This window comes from Prosopis cineraria, unplaced genomic scaffold (genome assembly GCF_029017545.1).
Source record: "Prosopis cineraria cultivar Desert tree isolate PC_DT_omini unplaced genomic scaffold, ASM2901754v1 PC9, whole genome shotgun sequence".
NCBI classification, from domain to species: Eukaryota; Viridiplantae; Streptophyta; class Magnoliopsida; order Fabales; family Fabaceae; genus Prosopis; species Prosopis cineraria.
In genome coordinates this window covers 28,991,413-29,015,967 of record NW_026555340.1, presented here as the reverse complement: position 1 = coordinate 29,015,967, position 24,555 = coordinate 28,991,413, and the positions used below count along the sequence as shown (strand labels likewise).

The 24,555-nt window shown below is 35.3% G+C and overlaps 1 protein-coding gene and 1 pseudogene across 1 annotated transcript in view; both read left to right on the top strand.

Annotated features, from left to right (window-relative positions):
* The window catches only part of LOC129319736 (serine/threonine-protein kinase ATM-like), a 2,144-nt gene extending 1,710 nt beyond the window's left edge, over nt 1–434 (top strand). Inside the window, exons 5-6 of the mRNA XM_054964812.1 lie at nt 207–281; nt 396–434. Coding sequence (XP_054820787.1) covers nt 207–281; nt 396–434 — 114 coding nt within the window. The remainder of the gene's footprint in view (nt 1–206; nt 282–395) is intronic.
* LOC129320696 (serine/threonine-protein kinase ATM-like) overlaps nt 1–24,555 on the top strand; it is a 25,097-nt pseudogene extending 542 nt beyond the window's left edge.

Below are 24,555 nucleotides of genomic sequence, written 5' to 3'. Positions count from 1 at the left end.
TCAAACATAAAATAAGTAGACGCTAAAGTACAAATAGGAAACCATGATCACCAACAAAAATAGTCTTAACTTTTCTTGAAAAGTTGTTGTCTTATTCTTTTTCAAACCAATTAAAATTGATATAATAGGCCTGAGACTTGTAAAAAAATTACGTTTGAAATGCAAACAGTTTATGAATTTAAATTTTTTTGGGACCCCTTATGCAGTACTTGGAGGAGCTTTTGGGACCTATTCTATTTTGTTGGGTTGCTTGCGGTGTAAGCTTAGTTGCACTTGTTGAGGTAATCTGCTCATTCTAGTTAGTTTAATCTAAATAACTATCTTGGAAGCAAGGTGTGCAATATGGCTTTGTTTGTGCCATTGTTGTTGTTGTTGTTGTTGTTGTTGTTATACAGAGCCTTGTTAGTATGTTGACGCTGCTGATGGCATTTTAAGATGTTTTTTACTAAACTTTAGAAATCTGTGTGTATTGATGATATTGTTTTATTTTCTGAGTTTGCTTTGTTTATTGATGATATTGTTTTATTTTGAGTTTGCTTGGTTGATGATTGACAAATTTGGTCAAAATCTACTCTTTATTATTTCACTATCATCATTTACAGAAGCAAGCTGTGCTATTTATAATAGCACATCAACATAGAGTAATAAATGCTATCTTAACCTCTAACCACCGACTAATCCATCTATTAAAGAAATAAAATAAATTTACACTATTTAACTATACATTTTAACACTCCCCCTTAAGCTGAAGAGTGGATGTCATCCATTCCCAGCTTGGATGCTAATGTATGAAAATGTTCACTTGATAATCCCTTTGTGAGTATATCTACCAATTGATCACCAGAAGGCATGTAGGGAGTACAAATTAGACCACTTTCCAACTTCTCTTTGATAAAGTGTCGATCAATTTCAACATGCTTGGTCCTATCATGCTGTACAGGATTTTGAGCAATGTTGATAGCTAACTTGCCACAATAAAGTCTCATTGGACCTTCCCATTTGATTCTCAAATTTGATAAAATTATCTTAACCCACAACAACTCACAGATTCCAAATGCCATAGCTCTAAACTCAGCTTCAGCACTAGACCTAGATACTGCATCCTGCTTCTTACTCCTCTAAGTAATGAGATTTGAGTCAAGAAATGTACAATATTCTGATGTAGACCTTCTATGATCCATATCCCCTCCATGATCTGCATCCCTGTATGCTTCAAGAGTCAATTTTTTCCCTCTCTTGAACAAAATGCCTTTTCTCGGAGTGCCCTTCAAATATTGAAGTATGCAATAAACCGCTTGTAGATAAGGTTCTTTAGGATCATACATAAATTGACTTGCCACGCTCACAGTGTAGGCAATGTTTGGCCTAGTTTGAACTAGATAAATCAATTTCCTAACAAGTCTTTGATAGGATTCCTTATTGATAGAAGGCTTTGGAGGAGGAGGTTTGCTGGGCTTATGACTTTTCTTCGATTTGCTAGGATGTTTTCCATCTTTGCAAAGTCTGTGATTCTGTTCAATTGGAGTGTCCATAGGTTTGCACCCCAAGATGCCATGCTTAGAATGCACCACTTCAATGCCCAAAAAATATTTCAACCTCCCTAAATCTTTGATTTGAAATTCTTTCATCAGTTGACTTTGCAGAGATTGAATCCTTTCCAAATCACTCCCTGTTACTATGATATCATCAACATAAACAAGAAAAATTGTTACTCCCCTTGAAGAAGAATGTTTGCTAAACAAAGTATGATTGTCTTGACTCTATTTGAACCCCATGCTAAGCATGGCCTTTGAAAACTTGCCAAACCATGCCCTGGGTGATTGTTTCAAGCCATACAAAGCCTTTCTTGGCTTGCAAACAGTATCGGGAGGAAGATGAGAACCAAACCCAGAAGGAATCTCCATATAAATCTCTTCCTTTAATTCATCATGTAAGAATACATTCTTCACATCAAACTGCAGCAATTCCCAGTCTTAGAGAGCTGTTAAAGATAATAAAATATGAAAAATATTCATTTTCGCAACAGGAGCAAAAGCTTTTTCATAGTCAACCCCATATGTCTGAGTATATCCTTTGGCAACAAACTGAGCCTTGTATTTGCCTAAAGAACCATCAGAATTATATTTGGGAGTGAAGACATACTTACACCCAACAAGCTTCTTTTCTTTTGGTAATGGAACAAGATCCCAAGTATTGTTGTTCTCAAGTGCATCGATCTCAACCTTCATTGCCTTAACCCAATTCTCATCTGCTAATGCCTCTGATACAGACTGTGGTAGTATTGAGATGGGATGGAGACTAGTAAGGAAAGCTTCGTGATTGCAAGATAATTTCTCGTGGGAAAGAAACGAAGATTTGGGGATAAGGATTTTTTAGTACAACTGCGGGTCTCCTTTCTTAAAGCAATAGGAAGATCTGAATTAAGCTGTTCTGAATTTTTTTCAGTTACATCCTGACTATCAAAAACACCATGAGAACTTGAAGGAATTTCAGTGTTTTCAGGAAGGTCAAGAGTTACCGCACAATTTTTATGCACGGGTTCAGAAGTTTGAGCAGGAGCCGTTTCAAATGATTAGACTTGTGTAAGTTGATATATTCTCTTCTTCTTCTGAGTGAAAACCTGTAGTGGATGAGTAGATTTAGAAGTTGATGGTGCTTCCAAGGTCTCACTAGGTAAGGAACTAAGAAGTTCATTGACAAGAGGATCATGAGCTTGATCCTCACTAAGAGGGCTCTCTTTTTCAAGAGGGGTATTGAAATAAGAATCAGATTTGGAATAAGTAACATCAGCAGACACAAAAAGCTCCTTAGAAGGAGGATGATAACACTTATACCCTTTTTGAGTAGAGGAATACCCAACAAACACACACTTAAGGGTTCTAGGGTCAAGTTTAGTCCTTTGTTGAGAATGCACATGAACAAAGACCACACATCTGAATATTCTAGGCATAAGACTAGTTGATGCATTAAAATTAGGGAAAAATTGGGTAAGAACATCAATAGGATTTTTTGAAACAAGGATTGGGGTTGAAGTCTGTTAATCATATATGTAGCAGTTAAAACAGCTCTCCTTACTATTGCTTAGGCATATTAGTTTGAAACAATAAGGCTCTAGTAACATTAAGAAGATAGCTATTTTTCCTCTCAGCCACCCCATTTTGTTGGGGAGTATTAACACAGGATGATTCATGTAGAATTCCATGTGTAGAAAAAAATATGGATAATGATTGATTGAAAAAAATCTTTTGCATTGTCAGACCTAAACCTTTGTATCCTAACTCCAAATTGAGTTTTAATCGTGTTATAAAAAGTGGGAAAAATAGTTCTGACATCACATTTTTGTTTTAGCAAATAAATTCATGTTACACGAGTGCAACCATCAATAAAGGACACAAACTATTAAGACCCGGTAACATTAGGGATGCTAGAGGAATCCCAAATGTCACTATGAATCAGGCTAAACGGAACAGACGTTCTTTTATTACTTATAGGATATGAAGATCGTTTATGTTTTGCAAACTCGTAAACACCACAATGAAAGGACTCAACAGGTGCATCTTTAAACCAAGAAGGAAACATAGCTTTCAAAACATTAAACGAAGGGTGACCTTAACGATGATGATACAGCCCAATCAGATCTTTTTGATGCACACAAAAATTAAATGGACGCTGCAATTATATGGGTCAATATGCAATATAGTAATGAGTCAAGGTTGATCCCACAAAGAATTAAGTAAATTGGCAAATAGGCATTAAACTCCCCATTTTATTCACTTTAAGCAAATTACACATGAGAGTTTATAAATGAGAAAAATTAACAATTAAGATTCAAATGCAATTAATTCTACCAAACAACAATTTCATAAAAGAGATGACTTGAGCTCCTAGTCTCTTATTTACTTCTTGGAATCTATTTCCTCCAAATTACCTAAGATTAATTTTGTTTGATTTATCTAGAGTCTAATTAGTTGAAATTGTCTTTCGAATCAATTACAACCCTTTCTTAAATAATAATGCAAATGTTAACACAATTATCTAAGAGGCATTAAAAATTCAATAACACTCTAATATGATTATATGGGTCCAAGAGGTATATTCCTATCCTAATGGCAAATTAGAATAAATTCTAATCCCATATTATCTAATCTCAAGGTCTATTGAAGATTTTCTTTTTCAAGTTAAACCTTAAACCCCTAAATCTCAACTCAATGGTGGCCAATCATCAAGCAAGTCATAATAAATGAGATTAAGTAACCCAAAACTAATATTAATCATAGAATAATTGGAGAAAATAGTATCTAATACACAATCAAGTTCGTAGTTGCTTAGGTCATGAAGAAAATCTAGCTATACATTGGTAAACTCAATCTCATATCAGCAAAATGAAGAAACCAAACCAGAAATATTGGAGGAGAAGGAGAAAAACAAGATTAAATTAGAGGAAATCACAAAATGTGGATGAATCCTCTTCTTCCAAGCTCTTAGGTCGATGCCCAGTCTTCAAAGTCGCCTCCTTTAGTCTAAAGAACTTCCCAAAAGTCAAACTTACTCAAACCCTCGCGTTTTCTCGCTTTTCTATCTAAAAATTGATGCTGTGCATTTCTGGTTCGCTGTAGCAGGCTTTGTTTTTGGTTCAGAATTTGCCTTATAATACTGACCCACTATGGGGGCTGCTCATAAAAATTTAATTTCTTTATTAAATTCATTATTTTTTTCTTCTTCACCTCTTCCAAGCTCTTGCAGAATTTTCTAAAATCCAAAATAACTTAAATTAACAAAAGAAACTACTCTAAAACAAAATCAAAGTACAATATTTACAAGACAAGCTAACTAAAACCAAAATAACCATTAAACACAAGACAAATAAACAAAAAATAACTAGATGAATCTCTAAAAGATCAATAAAGCTCTTCAAAATATATAAAAATATAGAGAGCCATCACTTTTCTAGACTTGACTCTTTTTGACTGAGAAGAGGAGGAAGCCATCAAGCTTTGAATCTTACTACATTCACTAGGCTCATCAAAAAATAAATCCATCTCTTTCTTCAGCAAGTCCAATCATTTGATTCGTCTCTTGCTCCTGAAAAAGACAAGAGATAGAAGAGAATAGGACATAACAATTAGAATCAGTAGCAAGTTTTTTCACAGAGATAAGGTTAGTGCACAGTTTAGGAACATGCAAGGCATTTTTTAGGAGAAGACTGTCACTCAATTTGACATCCCCTTGACTAGCCGCAGTAGCTACAGACCCGTCACCCTACATGATTTTCCTAGTACTAGGACGTGGATTATAAGATACAAAATTCTAGGAGGAATTTGTCAAATGATTTGAGGCTCTAGAATCCACAATCTAAGGGTGAAGAAAATCTTGTTTTGAGGCAATAAATGCTAAATGTAGATGAAAATAAGACAAATGAAGGCTAAAAGGAGATCCTTGAAAACCCCGAAGAATAGATACATGTACTAGAACCAAAAGTAGTCGCCTTGTCAAGTGACTGTAGCATAGATCTTAGTTTCTCAATCTCCCCCTTAAGATCAGTCTGACTAGAATTCTCCCTGGTAGAATTAGTGGCCACATGAGCTTGCCCCTTTGTCATAGTTAGAGGCTTACCATGCAGCTTCCAACACTTCTCCTTGGTGTGCTACAGCTTCTTGCAATGAGAGCATCGAATAGGTTCTTTCTTGGAGGAGTCCCCTCATTTCTCATTTTTCACAGAATAAGAAGCAACATTCTTTAAAACCAGGATAGAGCTTTCCATAGATGGAGTTTCTATCATCACTCCTCCACGGCCTTCTTCTGCTAATACAATGGCAAATGTCTCATTGAGAGAGGGAACATCTTCCCGACCAAGAATTTGAACTCTTACAAGATCAAATTCTGAATTAAGCCTGGCAAGATACTAAAAAATTCTTTGCTTCTCAATGAAGCGTTTAAAAGTAGCTACATCATCAGGATCTTTCAAAGTAATACATCAGAATCTTGCCACAAACTTTTCATAAAGGTAGAGTATTCAGTGACAGATTTACTGCCCTGTTTGGTATTGGAAATCTTGGTTTGTATCTCATAAATTTGGGTAGCATCCTTCACCTTCGAGTCAGTTTGGTGCATTGTATCCCAAATCTCCTTAGTTAAGGATAGAAACAAACACTTGAGACTAACTTCAGGGGCTATAGATTACCACAACTAAGACATTATAGTGAGTTGGTTTCATCCCAAGCATCGAACTTGGGTTCTCCTAGCTTAGGACTAGTCCCAAGTAAATGACTAAGCTTCTCTCAACCCTTTAAAAAGGTACAAACATATTGAGACCAAGCTAGAAAGTTAGCTCCAGTCAATCGATAGGCAACCGAAACACTTGGCACCTCTCCAGAAAAACCCAATCGAGGAAGACCCAGTACTGTTAGATGCGTTTTTTTTGTCGGTTATGATTGAAACAAGGAGCGAAGCAGATTCCAAGCAAAATGGAGGCGATTGGAGGCCAAATGGAGCCCAAACGCGCTCTCATGCATTGGAAACGCAGCACTGGGTAAATTCAGTCAGGCGGTGGACGGAGGTCGAACTTTGGGGTTTGGCCGGTTGGCAACAGGTGGAAGTGATGGTCCTGCGCTTGTTGGCTAAATAGTCTCTGGCAACAGTGGGTCTGACTGTTCAGAACCCTAACACACAAAGATATTGAAACCCTATTGCAAAAAATGAACCCAATCTCAAAAGAACTCTGAGCCTCAAATAAGCTTTGATGCCATGACAAATTTGGTGAAAAACTACTCTTTATTATTTCACTACTATCATTTATAGAAGCTAGCTGTGTTATTTATAAAAGTACATCAACATGGAGTAATAAATGCTGTCTTAACCTCTAACCATTGACTAATTTTTCTGTTAAAGAAATAAAATAAATTTATACTATTTAACTATACATTTTAACAATGATCATACCTTCTCTCTCTTTTCTGTGTAATTTTATGCACAAAAAAAAAAGAATCTGATGATATTTCTAGGTGCTAGATTGTTTAACAGTGGGTGGCGCAAGTAACTGGATGCTTGATCTTTATGACATATCAATTAACTTTTGAAATCATGTCAAGTAATAATAAAGTGCATCCAAAGTCCCGATGAGGGGAACAAATACAATACAACATCAATGACAACATAACCTATTCCACTAAGGTTGGTTATATGTGATGAATGTCAAAGTAAAAACATCTAGGAATGTTACCATCGATCAATCCCTATTTAATAATAGAAAGATTACATAGATGATATGGGATCTATTGTTATGTTGAGAATCTTGAAATAAGTAAATAGAAGATACAAGATAAAGCATAATATGTCAAATAGAACAATAACTGAAAGATATGCATGGAAGAATAGGATGTCTAAGAACTATATGGATTGCTTGATGTTATTGGACTCTATTGACAACTTTCTCTTTAGATATGTCATTTTCGCATGAGCACTTGTTCGATTGCTTTTAGTGTTTTTCGTGGTCTCCTACATCTCTTCAAAGGGGTAAAGAACAATTGTTTAGCTCTCCTCATTAGAGCCCTTAATGACCTTCTTTGCAAATGCCTGAATCAGATTAATTGAATTTTTACCTTTTTCTCCTTGATAGATGCCATACTAACATTTCCTTGCATACAGTTATTGCAAATCTTGTCTTTCTGGTTTTATCTATCTCCACATTCTTGTCTTTGCTACTCTTATTATTATTATTTTTTTTTTGCTCATTATCTATTCAATGCTCGACATTTACTAACATGTAATATATTGGTCTTATAGTAGTTCAATGAAATTTCCCTTTAGTCTTAACAAGTACTTTACGGATACAAATTATTTTGACTGCTTTTTTCAGTTCAATCAACCAACTTATATTCTTTACATAACATCTCCATCAATTCATCATGGTTTTGTAAAATCTATTCTAGATACATAACATCTCCATCAATTCCACAATTGAATGAAGGATCTGAGTGTTTTTTTTTTTAAATATTTATAGCCATGCCAGCTTGTTTGAAGAACTTTGGCTGTCATCTGATGTACTGTGATGAACTTTTCTTGGTTCAAAAACTGGTTGTTCTGCAGGCAAGGAATCTTTTTGCCAGATGCTGAGCCCGATCATTTTCTTCAGTATTGTTGTCATTGGCTTCTTCCCTCCTTGCTACTTCATGAAAACAGTTCTGACCTCAATTGGATTGCCCAGGTATGAGCATCTTTTAAAATAGTATTCTGTTAGTATTGGTGAAGAAACTTGTCATTTCCATTTAAAATATAGAATTTGATTTAATGTCCTTGAGCTTTTAGAATCAGCATCAGGACATGATGTAGTATATTGTATTATTTCTATGTTTTGCATTGCACATCAGGATGCTAGGAATTTCTTTTAATTGTAGAAAAGTTTTAAACTCTGTATCTTCTACTATATTTGCGCTTTCCATTTCTTGTTTTCTCTAACAGGGATTATTTTTGCAGATTGCTTGTCAACCTTTGACAGTTATCATAAAAAATCATTTTGCATCCATATTTTCAGTTTGTATGGCTTTGCATTGCAGCAAGAAGCCTGGATCAGAAAAGGGAACACATGTCCTTCAGAGCTCCATTCTGCATTTTGCTCAGATATCTGAGATTGAACGGGACAAACTCATAAAGAGAAATATGGTCTGCTCCTTTGCACTTTGCTTTAAATGCTGTTTTCCTTTAATTTTACTTGCATATACTCCATTCTTCATTCATACAATTTATATAGGCTGGCGATTGCTTTTTTTAAATGTGGAAGATAATTCTAACTTCCACTTTATGTCAATTAGTGTCAAGCATTGCAGTTTGTTAGCATCCATTGACATTTATATGTAGCAGCAAGATTTTCTTTGTCAAATGAATTTATTTAAATAGTCATTTTCTTCTGGTTGGCTCACTGGGACACCAACTGAATGATGAAGCCGTTACTCTAGATACCCTGCTGTTGATGTAGGAACTTACTTTTACATGATTTCCGTTATGAGCTACATGTGGTTTACTAGCCTCTTTTTTGCACCTTTTTTGTGGCCTTTGTATTAAGGGGAAAAAAAAAGCTTATTTTCTTCCTTTGTATCATCCTGCTTCTTTTGTACTTGTAGGTATCTATTGTCAGCAACATTCTATCCTTGTCCTCTTGCACACCAGACCCTGTAGTCCCTTCCTTTTCCAGAGAGATTGTGTTGAATGCAATTCAAACGGTTGTTGATGGTTTCATTGAGATGTGAGTTTTATTACCTGCCAGTATTTTTTCTTCAGGGTGAGTTTGGAGCTTGTATCTTGACATGACATTATATAATGTTGCAGGGTTGACATTCATACAAATGCTGGCATTGCTGACAAGATTAACATTTTCCGTCCTGATAGAGTTTTCATGGTGATTTACTAGTATATGGGGCTCTGGTTTTCACGTCCTATAATTCTCTTTTTGTTCTTGGCTTCATCTAATGAATCTTGATATTTTTATTGACAGTTTATGGTAGAAATTCATTATAAAATTGCGGCAGCAATTAATTATAGGCACAAGCGTCATCGTCTTGCTGGGATTGAGGTGCTTATAAGTATTCTTGCCGATAGAGCTGCTGTTCCAAGCACAACCTAGTAAGTTCAATGGCAAGAGATCTCAGATGTTACCTGTTAAAAGTTGAATACATGCAATTTAGTTTGCTTGCTGGATTGACATCGTTTTCATTTCAATTCTATAATCTTTTGGCAGCGTGTGTAAGTACTGTAATTATTCTCCTTCAATATTTGTGATCTTAACAGTGCTTCCAAGATGGAAGCTTGTTGCAGCAGTTTATGTTTGTCATGTCAGTAAGGAAACCTTGGGGACCCAAAAATATGCTAGTTCAATTTGTACTTTCAAATAGTAAATTGTTACCTAACAATGACTTGAGCTGAGAATATGGTCAGCCTAGATTCTACTACAGGAAATTTGACTATAACCAAAATTCTCATGAGCAGCAGGATCTTAGTTTACAAGCAAAGAATTATTGCCTACCAACCCAGCTTTGTTACCTGTCAGTAGGTTGAATGTCTGAACTGCTGTTACCTTACTCTACTAGCCTTTGATGATTTTCTCATGTATGTGCTACACTTATCCTCCTCTCAAATTTGTAATCTTAAAATGCTTCCAAGATGGAAACTTATCCCAGCAATTTATCTTTTTCATGTTAGCAAGGTGACCTTGAGAACCCTAAAAATACGCAATGTTCAACTTGTACTTTCAAATGGTAAATTGTTACCTATCATTATGACTTGAGCTAAGACTGGTCAGTCTAGATTCTACTATACGAGTAGCTATGAAGTTCCTTTATGTCATGACTGTCTCTCTAAAATTTTAGTTCAGATTATTGTTCAATTTGTCAATCACCGAAAGAGCATAATGGCTTTGAAATCTTTCAAACTTTTGTAGTTTTTATTTAATCATGTTGTTGCATTGTTGCCCACTTAATCTGCTACCCTTAATTTGTGAGTTGGGTCGTCTATATATCAACCTGCCCTATTTACCTAGACATGTCATAAGGCTTTTGGGTTGGATTTTGTGAATTTTATAATCAGATTTTAATTGTCAGGTTAAATTTGTGTGTTTTAAGCTGTTTTCTCATTATTTCTCATTCACATTGCTTAAATTGAGTAAATGCAGTTATGTTTTCAATTTGGTTGGGCCATTTATTGGTTGTCCTGCTTTACAAGAACAATGTGTACGTATACTTCATGCATTATTGCTGGTTCTACGAAAGAATCCATCTCCTGAAATCACCTGTGTGCTTGGAGAACAACTACAGGTATTTATTTATAACAATTTCCCCATGCTTTTTAGTTCATTGGTTTCCCTCTTTAACCTAACTTTTCTTGTTTGTTGTCTATCTAGTTTCTGGTTTCAAAGTTAGTGGGATGTTATATTCCCAATGAAGCCAAAGAAGGGCTTCATAGCACTAAATCATCTCAAGTTTTATCTCTTCTCCATATGTTAACTGTGGATTCTGATCCATCAATGTATGATTACATCAAAGTGAGTTTCTGGCAGTTAAGTTGTATCTGTCATGGTATATTTTAGGGTTAAGGGTCATTTTTGTCCCTGAACTGTACATGAAAGGTCACAAATGCCTTTAAACTCAACTATGAGTCAATTCTGTCTCTTAACTTTAAATATTTCCTCCATCATTATCCTGATATTAAAGACACTTAACGTCCATTATTCATCAGTGAGTCCCACTATTTTTTTTTAATATTTTTTATTAGGTTAAGGGTCATTTTTGCCCTTCAACTCAACTATTTTTAAAATAAAAAAAATATTAAAAAATATAATGTGAGGCCCACTAATGATCAACTAATGATGAGAAAATGACAGGGTAATGAAGAAGGGAATCTTTAAAGTCGAGAAACAAAATTGACTTCTAGTTGAGTTTAAGGACATTTGTGAACTTTTGTGTACAATTCAAACACAAAAATGACCCCTAACCATATATTTTATCATGCCTTGTGGATTATTGAAAATATATCCTTTCCAGGAATTGGAGTCCTTCCCTGAATTAGAAATCTTTGATGAGATAAGGAAATTCCATGAAGAATTATGCCATGCTCACTCTGTTGGGGACCTTTTATTGAAGGTCAATGTTTTTCATATTCCAACCCATTTTTATGGCTATAATGTAAAACATGAGGTTTGATGCTAAAGCTGTTTTAACTTCTCATGTGGACTGTCTTTTTTCAGTTTGTGAAGAGGTCTTGCTTTCTTCCACCAAGGATACTTTTCTCAAGGTGATTCTCTTTCTTAGCATTCCTGGGATATTTAAGTAAATTTATTGGGGATAGGGACCTTGCAGGGTGGGGGTTAAGGTTCCTGTGCCTGGATTTAGGACAGGGGAGGCTTATCCCTTTTCTGTCCCTGCTGGTAAAAAAACTTTGAATGCAACCCCTGAAAAATGCAATCCCCACTAAACAAGTACCTTAACTAATTAAATTGGAGTTTCTGTGATTTAAAACTTCCTTCAAAAGTTTCTGTCTATCTAAGGTGCTTGCTTCTGGAATTTTTTTTACTCTTGTAGTCTTAAGGCATTGCACAGCAAGTTATTGATTCGAGGAACTTCTATGAGAGGGGAACTGCTGAAGATTTTTCTAAAGACAGATATTGGCATGGTGATCGTGAAATTGTCCATGCAATCTGGAGACTTGTTCTTATTAGTAGCTCAAATGATGCAAGTTGTATTAGAGAATTGGTGTCAGATTTCATATCTAGGGTATTCCTTTTATTTTCACTTGTTTATGTTTGAAAGTGCTGATATACAGTTATCCCATGTCAAGCTGACAATTTTTCTCTTGAAACTGCATTGTTGCTGCAGGTTGGTGCTGGGGACCCACACTCTGTTGTTTTTCATTTTCCTGGTGTAACCAGCCATATCCATGTTGGTAAATTAATGGATAGCAGGAATAAAATGGAAACTGGTTTTAACATAGATGCTTGCTTATCTGAAGAACTCCTGATTGTCCTTATGAAATTTCTGAAGAAGTATCTGATGGATGATTCTGTGAAGATTATTGATAGGGCATCTCAAACTCTTCGGGTATGTTCTCATGATTGGAAACTGTTTTTTGATGAGTACTAATTAAGATTGTTTATGTAATATTAAAATATGATGAGTACTATTATTGTTTGGATGTGATGCGAATATATACTCGCATCCTAATTTAAATTCGTGATATTAGACAGGCCTTAGTAGTTTGCTGAAATATTTATTATTTCTGAGAAAACAGCTTATTAAGTTTACCATACTTTTTTTAAGCCCACAACTTCCTTCCAATTAGTTAATTGCAAATATCACATTCCTTACTTCTTAACTAATTGTCTATGCTGTTTGGGCTTAAGTTACCTTGCTCCTTTAGTTATATTGTGATATGACTTGTTCTTCCTTTTTTAAATAGGGAATCCTTTCTACTGAAAGAGGCCAAAGTGCTTTACAGTCTATTGATTCGTATGAGAGGTCTCTGATTGAGGTATATTACATACGGAGTTGAGATTTTCCACATTAGGAGTCAATGAAGTTTCCGCATGTAATTTTTTGTGGGCCACAATTGCTAATTGTACACTGGATGAAATGTGGAAATGAATTGAATATTAGGAATTAGGGTGAAATACTTGAGTATGTACTTGATCCTTATCATGATTCTGATGAGCCTTGATATTCATGGGATCTCTTCCTTCATAATAACCTATGTTGTGTAAAAATGCAGGTGCATTCCAAGGGTGTTAATAATGAACTTGTGGATAATTTACTTCTGGACCTGGAAAAGAAGTCAAAAGGTATGTTTATTAATTTTTGCGTGGCTTTAATAGTTATTGTGAATTCAAAAGTGTTTGGGTTTAAATGCATGTTCTTTTATTGATCCCCATAAATATAGTTGAAATTAAGTCAAGGGTAGTTTTTGTTCTGCTATTTGTTTCCCTACTTTAGATATATAATTTAACACTTTGGAGGGATTATAATATGCCTTCTGTAAGAATGGTATGGTGTGACATTTTAGTGTTTGGCTGTGTTACCTTTCCAACTATTCAAAGGAAATTTGGGTGCAGAGGAGGTAAGAGTGTGGAAATACCTTTGCTTTTATTGCTCTTTATTGTAAATATTTTTTAGAATTATTAACTAGTTGTTGATTGTATGGTATTTATTAGCTTTTTTTTTTCAATTTACTCCTCTATGCATCCTTTTGCTTTCACATTGTTCTTCAAGTCAATGAAAATCATTCACTTTCTCCTACAATAATTGAAGTCCTACTGTTAAAACTAATTTGAATCGGAAGTAGACAATTTGATCGTGTACATGATGAAGACCTCATCAGTATGGGCTACTTAGACCCATATTTTGTAGTATGACTTTCTCAAAATGGAGTACTTGAGCATTGTGGTTCTTCCATATCAATAGCTAGTTATTTATTGAGAGCTTTAATTGGTAAGGAAGTTGGGTGAAGTGTCATGTAGTCACCGAGCTGTTGGCTTTACAAAGGTGGTATGAGTTGCCTAATCTTATATTTAGCAGTATTCAAAGTAAAGTGGTTCTTGGTGGTGTTTGAAGATTTAAATATATTTTATTCTCAAATTTTTCTCCCAATATCCAAACTAAATCAGATTCTCTCTATTAAGTCTGCATATGTGTATTCAGCCGTAGATTTTGATCAAATATGAAAGAACAGAGGACGTAAACCTCTGCTTTCATCAGTTCTCATACCTTAATAACCAAATTTTGAGAATGGATCTCCACCTTTCTTGTATGTCTACTAATTTTTGTAGTTGAACTCCCCTACTTTAGTACTTTATGAAGTAACTCATGCTATTCAACATGGGATTAGGCATATGCCAGACTTGTTAAGGGAAACATAGGTGGTAGGATATAAGCCTGTTGTCACAACCAATGTTCAAAAAGAGAAGAACCTATGAGATTATGGTGTTTTTGGAGACGTCCAGGACAATGTAGAGAATTCCAGGAGAGTCTAGGATGTTTAAGAAAAATCTAAAATGTTTCGGAAGGTTCTAGAAGCATCTGGAATAGTCTACAAATAACTGGAGAAATCTAGAAGGTTCTAGAAGTTTCTAAAAGGTTTTAGAAACTTATGGAGGAAATTGGAGATATCTAGAATATCTTGGGATATTCTAGGATGTTCTAGAATATTCTGCACATATTTTGCAAATTAGTCTAAAAATATTCTTGTAAATATCTAGATATTTGTTGTAGATGTTTCTATAAAACACTCTAAAGGATGAATGTAAACCGTAAGATTGGATTGATCTCCACCATCCATTAAGGAAGTGCGAAAACTCTAGAATAAGGGGGATGTCTATAAATACCCCTTCACCCCTCATTTGTAGCCAACAAGAAAAACGAGCAAAGAAATAAACCTTTAAAGTTCTCTCATCTTAGCTTTCTTCTCTCTTGTGTTCAAATTTCCTAGTTTCTTTGCCTACATTCTGAGGGTTTGGTTGACTTAGCGAAGATTAATAGTTGATCATGCTAAGGTCAGCACAGTTCAAGTCAAGGACAGGGGATTTCCAGGGCTGTGACACTATGGACACTTCTATGGAAGCTAATAGAGGCCCAAGAAAGAGAGTTCTCCTATTGACATTGCGGCTTATTAGTGACTTGTGGAAAAGTTCACTTTCCTTTTACTTACATTGATATTAGCTTCTCGAGTAGTGCTGTCACTCAATCCATGAACAAACCCAAAATGAAGAGCACTAAGAATCTGCATGTATATGATTCTTAAATATCTAGAGATGACACCTAAGAAGGGATTTTCTTTAAGAAGGGAACTCATGTTTACAAATACTCTTTGATGTGACAACGTGGGCACATCTAACTAGGATAAAATATGTTGCTGATCACTTCCTACACAGAGCTTGCTAATCTCTTAATAAAGGTTATTGCTAGGATCATTGTTTGCAAACCTGGACTGAAATGGCTCGGTTAACTCATGAACTAGTCATCTTGTTGGTCCGGCTGATTGAACAAGCCAGACTCTTTGTGACTTGGTTTTAGCTTGGTCAACCAACTTTAACTTGAGAAAACCCTGTCAACCTAACAGGTTAAATGAGTTGACCTGGGTTAGATTTTATTATTATTATTATTTCTTTTTTTTCCTTTTTCCTTTTGAATATTAAAGCCTAAATAAAATCTAAATTCCTTGATTAATATTTTTAATGATGTACTTTATTATTGTCAGAAACTTATACTTAACTTATACTTAATATTTTTACGAGACAGGTATAAGATCTTACAGATGAATTTGTCATTTACTTGAGAATTGATGAATTTTTATTTAAATATTGCCATTTTCATAGTCAAATATGAATATTGTTGTACAGTTTAATTAAATTATAAGGTTAAGTGTTATTTTTGTCCCCAACTTATCTCGAAATGTAATTGGTGACCCTATAACTCAACTATAGATCAATTATATTCCTTAACACAGCAAATTTGCTTCATTCGTGCTCCTGACGTTAATTGCCAACTTCTTCCATTATGTGGGTCCCACTTTTGATTTTTTTAATGTTTTTTAAAAATATTGTCTGGTGGGTCCCACCATTTTTATATTTTTTTATAATAAAAAAAATCAATCTCTCCTCTACTTATCTCTCTTTCCCTCCTCTTCCTTTCATCTGCTTTCGATCCCTCTCTCACCTCGTCTCCCTCTCTTCTCCCTCAACTTGTGATTTCCTGAACTAGTGCTTCTCAAGTCTCAACTCTCAAATTGCTGCTTCATCCTACCATCCATGACCAAAGCATAAGCCACCAGCTTCGGGTTTGTCAATAGAGGAGTCTCAATGTTTGGCGAGGCGGTGGCTGCCTCCCCTTAAGTCCTTGGTCATGGCTGCTGCTCATTGGCCACTTGCACCTCCTTGATCTCCTTGTCTACCACTCCTTCCACCACCTCTACCTCTGATATAGCCCCTTCTTCTCCACCCTTTACTTTGGGCCTTTGGCTCCCTTCCAAGCTCATCGTCAAGAGCATCATTGCTCGCAGCATGTCTGGCTCCATTCGTTATGGCATTTATGATGGCCAAGATGTTACAATGAAGGTCCTTGATTAGGGAGAAGATGGCCATTGGTTAGAAGCTAAAATAGCTTCAATTAGAGCACATTCATGCATACATGCATGCATAGCTCGTGGCACTCCTCTCTCTCTCTGTGGGGTCCTTATCTTCAACTAGGCGTGGTGAACGTATTGAGATTTGCTATTGTTGTTATTGAGCTCATCCCTAGTAGTGATGTTGTGCTTGATTAGCATTGGGATCCTATCGATGTTGGAGTTAAAGCCCGATGCTAAAGCACTAGTGAAAGTGGAGTTAGAAGACGATGAAGATGGAATGGAGAGAGATTATAGAGAGTACGTTGGACCGAGCATTAGAGGAGGAGAGCTATATAGAGCACACCCTATGTCTTTCGCGCCTTCCATGTTAGCTAGCTCACTCGGAGAGAAGCAAAACAGAGAGGGAGATGGGAGACAGGACATGGAGAAAGAAAGTAGGGAGAAGAGAGGGAGAGGAGAGAAGGAGATGGAGGGGGAGAGTGTAAATATTTTATGATGAAAAAAAATTATTAAGAGGGGAGGGAGAATGAATATTGTATAATAAAAAAAAGTTATTAAAAAAAGAATGTGGGACCCACTAACTGTAAATAAACGGCTGACTAACGGTGGGGTATAGGAGGAGGAATCTTTAACGTGGAGGGATATAATTGACCCATAATTGAGTTTAGGGTTCCAATGACATATCAAAAATGACCATTAACCTTAAATTATATTATTTTAAATTATGATCGATCTGACTTTAGGTTGACCCTTGGTTGGACTGTTGACCCTTAAAACACTATCTCAACCAATTTAATGACTGGTTTGGTTTTTAGTACCTTCGTTAGGATCAAGTTCAACTATTATAACTCCAAGCTATGATTGAACTGATTAATATTTACTTTCATTTTGAGGGGGCTGTTAGTGACATGGTTATATATTTAGCCTTAATTTTATGGTACTTTATTATTTCATGGTTAATTGTCTTTGTTATGTGCTTGTTTATTCTTGCTACTTTGGTGGAATTGTATCTCCCTGTAACCATTGCTATGATTATAGGACCAACATGATTCTAATACTTGCATGTTCCTTATTTACAACAAGCAGTTTTATCCCACTAGGTGGGGTTAGCTACATGAATTGTATGACGCCATTATGTTCTATCGTTTACCCACCTCATGTTCCCTATTTACATGCATTCAAATTTAGAGGATACAAAATAGGATTCATTTTTACTTGATCTCTTTTCCATTCTTCTGCTGTCATGCTTCCGTATAAACAACACCTTTTCATCCCTTTTGTTGGTCCTACTCCTTAACTTACCATTTTGTATTGATTAACTGTGTTGTGTATTACATCAATTTCATCAGTTGAGGCAATTTCACTGGAGAAATCTTCTATGTGGTCGACGCATGGTAAATCTTTCGAGATGTGGATTTGCCCATTGGCATATTCGCTGATTGCCTACTGCAGTGATGTGATACTGAGGTAGTTACATAAATTGCTAATTGTTTAGAATTAAAGTGTTAGCATTTGTCTGTATCTTGTTTTCACATTTCCCCTTCTCATATTTCTGGGGCATTTTACTACCAGGTTGTGTCAAGATATTGTATTTCTTAAACCTGAAGTTGCTGAGCTCCTTCTGCCAAGTATTTTTGTCAATATAGCTGGAAGGAAGCATGTGGATATTGATCTTCATAAATTAATCTCTTTACAGGTAATATTCCAGAACTGTAATTCTTCCGCTTTGCTCCCTTCTCCCAAACAGAAGGAGCTTGTTGTGCCAGTGCTCTGCATTATCTAGGCAAATAGTGAATGATTTAACTATATCTTCTTACCTCCTACAATATTTGACTCTAAGGTGTTTAAATTTGGAACACTTGTATTTATGTAGTTATTTTGGATTTCCTAGTTTCCATGATACTTGCATTTAGATGCCTGCATTTGGTCCAATACTTCCTGTATTTGCTAACACACGCCTTATGTTTTATGACTAATAAAATCTCCACCAAACGTGGGAATCTTAGACACCCATGCAAAATGCTCGATAATGAAATGTACCACTTTGAAATACTTGCAAATAGTTGCTCTCAACATAAGTTCATATTCTTAATATGACGTGCAAATAAATTTGGTGAATTTTTTGTGTGCTTGCAGTTGCAAGAGCATGTTTTTGCAGCGTCCAATAAGTTGACCAAATCGATTCAAGTGTTATTAAATTGTCTCAATGAACTCCGTATCTTTCATGTTGCAGAAAGATCTTTTGTACCATTGAAGCGAGAAAATTCCAAGGTGAATATTGTTCAATCATTACGATCTCTATGATTATATTTTATTGGGAAAATAGTATTTTTGGTACCTAAAATGTCATTCAATCTTTAATTTGGTTCTTGTAGCTTAAAAATTCCTCAAAATTTACAAGTTTCTTTGGTCTCTACTGTTAAAATTGTGATTTTTCATTAAATTTTATGGATGCAACTAATTATATATCATTTTAATTCTTTGAACATGTATTATTTTTGCTAACAAGAGGTAAATAAATCAGGAGAAATGACAATTAGGTCCTAAAAAATCAGTTTGATAACAATTAAGTTCTAAAATTTTTTGCTGAAAGATGAGTTGCAAAGATCGATTCAAATGGCTTCAAATATCAGGTTATCAATTACAAATAAGGGTCTTGAGTTTATAGGTGACACCCAATGATTTGCAATTAAGATTCCTCTAGTTGTCAATTACAATTAACTGTTTGTGATGTGCTGGATTTGATTGGTGTGAACTGATGTAGAGGTTAGTATTGAGTTACGATTTCTAGAAATTAAAAAAAAAGAAAAGAAAAATTTTTTCCTGATGTGGCTACAGTCAATATCGTTAAATTAAGTAATTAATAGTTTGAATAAAATGGCTTATTAAATAAGATGTAATTGATACTCATCATATTCGAAGGACTGAAGGCTTTTAGGTTGCAGTTTGATTTGTCAAAGTGTAAAGACCATAGATTATCCACTCCTCAAGTACATACACTGAGATCTTTCAACGTCAGATCAGATGCTTATGAGATTATAACACCTTGACTGGACCTCTAAAGATCATTCTTTAGAATTGAAAACACTAGTATTTTAATATTCTGCGATTCTTGATTATATGTTCAAGCACACTTGAATATATTTTAAAATGCATGTGTCTATGCTGGGTGGGTCATGTGTCACTTCCTTTCATATTTCCTTGAGTCTGATTTTCATGTCTGTGCTCCATAATGATTCACCAATTCACTGAGTAATAGCATCTAATCAAAGAACAAAGTGCACATATACATTTTTGTGCGTGTCTCTATTTGTATGCGTGTGTGCATGTGTTATCTCTTGGCCTCTAAATTGTGGTGCCCATCTCTTGTAAATGCATTAAGAAGTGCTAATTCAACAATTGAATACAAGGCTTATTGACATTTGTCAATACTGATTTCAGCAGTATATATAGGTCTTGTGATGATAATCTTTGATGGCTTTAGGTTTAGGGATATTCTACAGTATACTTTAACTCCCACAGCTATCCATTTATGGCGTCTTAATACTTTTTTGGGTAAATGTCATTGGATTATTATGAGAAAATATAAACAATTTCCCCAATAAAGTATGTACATTTAACAATTCATATATATATATATATATATGTCCTGTGTGCCATGGTGATCAAAGCCATTACATTGTTGATCGGACTGATTACTGTATAATACACCTCAAGTTCAATTCCAGGGTTAACACTGGATAAGATATTTCACCATGTTTCCTAGCTGTATGGCTGAAACTGTGGTTTGCTAATGCAGAATTCAAAGACTTCAAGTTACAGCAACAAATCACGATCAACACCTGCGAGGGCAAGAGACTCATCTGTTGTAGCGAATGTATTGGCAAAGTACTCATCCTCATGGGATAAGGTATAATCTTTCTTACATTCTTTCCTGCATGGTTTTTATTGTTACAAAATATTTTTTACTTTTGGGAGCCCATATATTGTTTTTCTGCCTCAATTCAGCTCCAATTGTTTTGCCCTTATCTTCCCAGGTGTATTGGTTTTCCATTGATTATCTTCTAGTTGCAAAGTCAGCAGTTGTAAGCGGCAGATTTTCAGTACCTTATTCTTCTTCTTCCAGAAGTTCCTTCAAATTTTGTTTTTTGTAAATTATGATGACGTCCTACTATTTCTGTGATAGAGTTGTGGATCATATTTTACCTCTATGATGTATGTGGAACATTGGTGTGAAGAGCAGTTCATGGGTATGACGCTGGGAGGGCAAGATTTCTCCCACAGGGAAATGGTAAGTTATACGAAATATTTGTGTCTGATGTTTTTTTTCCCACGCAAGATAGGACAATCTGGTCTTTTTGTAGTATGCCTCCTTTATTTAATTTGTAGGCGTCCAGATTGGTCCCTCTGTATATATGGTTTTGCAGGCCATAGTTAAAGGAAATCCTCACATTGATAAGCTTTAATGTTGGCTTCTACTTAAACTAAGATTTCAGTAACTACATCTTTTCTTTCTGGCCTTCGTGCACATCAGTTGCCAGATCATATTGAAATACTTGTCTCAGCCGTAACTAGAATCAATGAATCTGACAGCTTATACGGAATTCTTCAATCTCACAAGGTCAGTCTTTCTCTTCTTATTGATTTATCTCTTAACTGAGTAATGGATGGTATTCTTCATTTAATTGTATCTTGATGTTTACTTGAGTAGGATGAGAAACCCTCATCTAAAAGCTGATTAACATATTTAAATACCTCATATAACATCCCATACTACTCTACGTGAGATTAAGCATCTCATATCATCTTAATCTCCATCAATTGGCCCTCTTTAGAGAGCTAACATCCCAGTGGCTGCAATTTGTGACACTTTACTTGTTATAACACTTAACTTTCCAAGGCAGTCCTTTCCACTGCTTGGGACCCTTGAAGGCAGCCCTTTCCAAGGCTGATAGGATCGAAGATAGGGAGAGAGGAATAAGGAAGATAAATATCGATTAATATATGAAATTAGAATCTAACTTCATAATATTAATAAGAAAACATAGAATTGATGGAAGAAAATAGAAGGAATAAATCTGTTAAGATGATATCGAACAAGAATCGTTCTATACTCTTCTCAATAGCCACGCTTAAGAGAATTTCCAAAGACCTAAAAGTATCAAAAGTTTGTTTTATTATATGTCTGCTTCTAAATTGCTAAGTATATTTGTAATGCCAAATACAATTTAAAATAGTGAATAAAATCTAGATACCTAGATAATTAAATAAAATCTAAAGAACTAAATATCTAAATAAAACCTAAATGAATAGATATTTGAATAAAATATCTAAAAAAATAATTCAAAATTTAAAATAATGATAATTAAATAAAACTCAATTCAATGGACTCTTAACAAAGACTGTGGAAAGCCAGGCTCTGATAGTAATTGATAGGCATTTGGGATGGGGAATCCTCCTGCAAAATCATGCTATAGAGGGGAAAGAACCAATTTCTTGGTGGTGAAACCTATTACATTTACGGCATGTGACACATAGATGTGAAGTTAAGCACGTTTTAGTATTTATTTTGGAACCTCTGCTTCTGTGAATTTTGATCCCCCCCCCCCCCGCAAAAAAAAAAAAAACCACATAATGAAAAGATTAGACCAATCCACTTAAATACCTAATAGAACGTCTCATGCTATTCCATGGGAAACGACTACATTTACAGCATGCGACCTATTGTTGGATGCGGAGTTAACAAGGCTTTAGTATTTATTTAGTAACTATTGATTCTTTGAATTTTGATTGCTCCCCCACATTCTACCACATGATGAAAAATTAAAGCACTAGGACTTTTGGTAAAGCCCTTGCGGCTATATTTTCACCCCTTGTGGTGCAAGGCCTTGGGTTCAATCCTGCCCAGCAAGAGGTTTTGCTTGCCAACTCCAAAAAAAAAAAGGAAAAGAAAAGAAAGAAGAACTTCTGTATAAGCCAAAAAAAAAAAAAGAACTTCTGTGTAAGCCGGCCCATTGTCACAAGATCCTAATCTCTACCTGACTTCTTAGATGGGCAAACAATTTAAAATACATGACAGTGAGTTGCTAACTTCCAAAATGACATGGCTCAACCAATGGGACTAAATGTTGGATTAGTAGGTCTTGTCATCAGACATCAGTTTTTCTGTAGCTTTGTGCATTTCTGTATGTCAGCATTTTGTCTCACTCTTGTTGGTCTTTCATATGTTTTGATTGGAAATTGCAGTTGAGTTCTCAAATCATTACCTTTGAGCATGAGGGAAGCTGGGGAAAGGCACTTGAGTACTATGACTTGCTTGTAAGATCAGATGTTTCAAAACTGGATGATGGCAGTTTTTTAAGTTTGCCATCAGATCACACCCAAGCAGCAGATTCTTCATCTATTTCCACAAAAGTTGAAGAGACAAGACAATTCAAGCCTTACAAAGGGCTGATTAGATCATTACAGCAGATTGGATGTACACATGTACTTGACTTGTATTGCCATGGGTTAACATCAAGGAATGACCGGCTTCAGCATGATTTAGAGTTCGCTGAATTGCAGTATGAGGCTGCCTGGCGTTCTGGGAATTGGGATTTCTCTTTACCATATATAGGAGCTAATTCTACTCCTTTTACTCAGAATATCAAATGTGATCATTTCAATGAAAATCTGCACAGGTAATTAGCTTAAGAATCTATATAGTACACTTAAATGAGTAACAAGTTCTGAATTCTAAAAATTTTTATCCTAAAAAATTTGCCTGATTGCATCTAACTATTCTCATGTCTAGTTGTTTGAGGGCGCTCCAGGAGGGTGATTTGAGTGACTTTATTGGAAGTTGAAAGATTCAAAGAAGGTAATTTTGGTTTCCTCATTTATGTCTGTGTGCTTGAGGACTTCATATAATTACATAATTTGTATGCTTTTTAGGAGCTTTTGTGGTCTGTTTCTCAAACAAGTGAAGAGAACACACAGCACATTTTCTCAAATATAGTGAAGCTTCAGGTACCTGTTTCTCTTGTCTCTGGATCCTTAAGACCTCGACATTAAGTTTGTATTGCCTTTGGTTAGCAATTCCTTACACTGTTGATGTGCCTGACTTGAAATTGATGCTACATAATAGGAGTCGGGTTAATATTGTTGGAAGAAAAAGATGAGAAGAATGGCAGAGATATATAAGTATTAAATACCATATTTTATAACATTTCTGCTCGAGTTGGGTTTAGATATTAATCTTTATTACTAGTTTTTGATCAGGTTAGGAGCTTCAGTGAAAATGTCAGCTTGTTCTACAGTCTTAGCTCCTAACAGCTTGGAAAAAGAAGTACTTCTTGTAGCTTCTAATGAAACAAAAGACAGCTTTACTTTGTTCTCTCATAGAGCACCAGGTTTTAAGCCATGTGAATAGCAGCGGCATAGTCATCACACCACACTGTTTCTCTATTTTCCAAGTAACCAAGTTACTTCTAACGAATATATAAATAACCTGCCTAATATGCACCAGAGAAACCTTGTACCCTACAATGACCATGATCCTCAAACAGTTTTGCCATGTTTGGAGGCTTCTGTGAGGTGATTGATATGTGCGAACAAGACAATATACTAATTTTAAAAGATTATTTGATGCTTATATCTGTGAACAAATAAATTGGCGCTTCATAGTTTTACTATTTTACATTTCATGATTACTTACAGATGCTTTATCATCTTGGCATGGCATGGGATTTACGCTGGAGGGAATCTCAACATAGAAGTTCAAAGCTCAGTCTTGAAAAGCAAAATGTGTCTCCTGAGCCTGTAATTCCTACCATTGAACAGGTAATGAGAGCATTAATGTGTCATGCATAACACACTCACAAATGATTATGCATTTGTTGATTCTGTCTTTCCTTAGATTTTGATGCCTTGCATTGTTTTCTTCTCAACTAGTTGTCATGGCTGAATTCGGATTGGTGC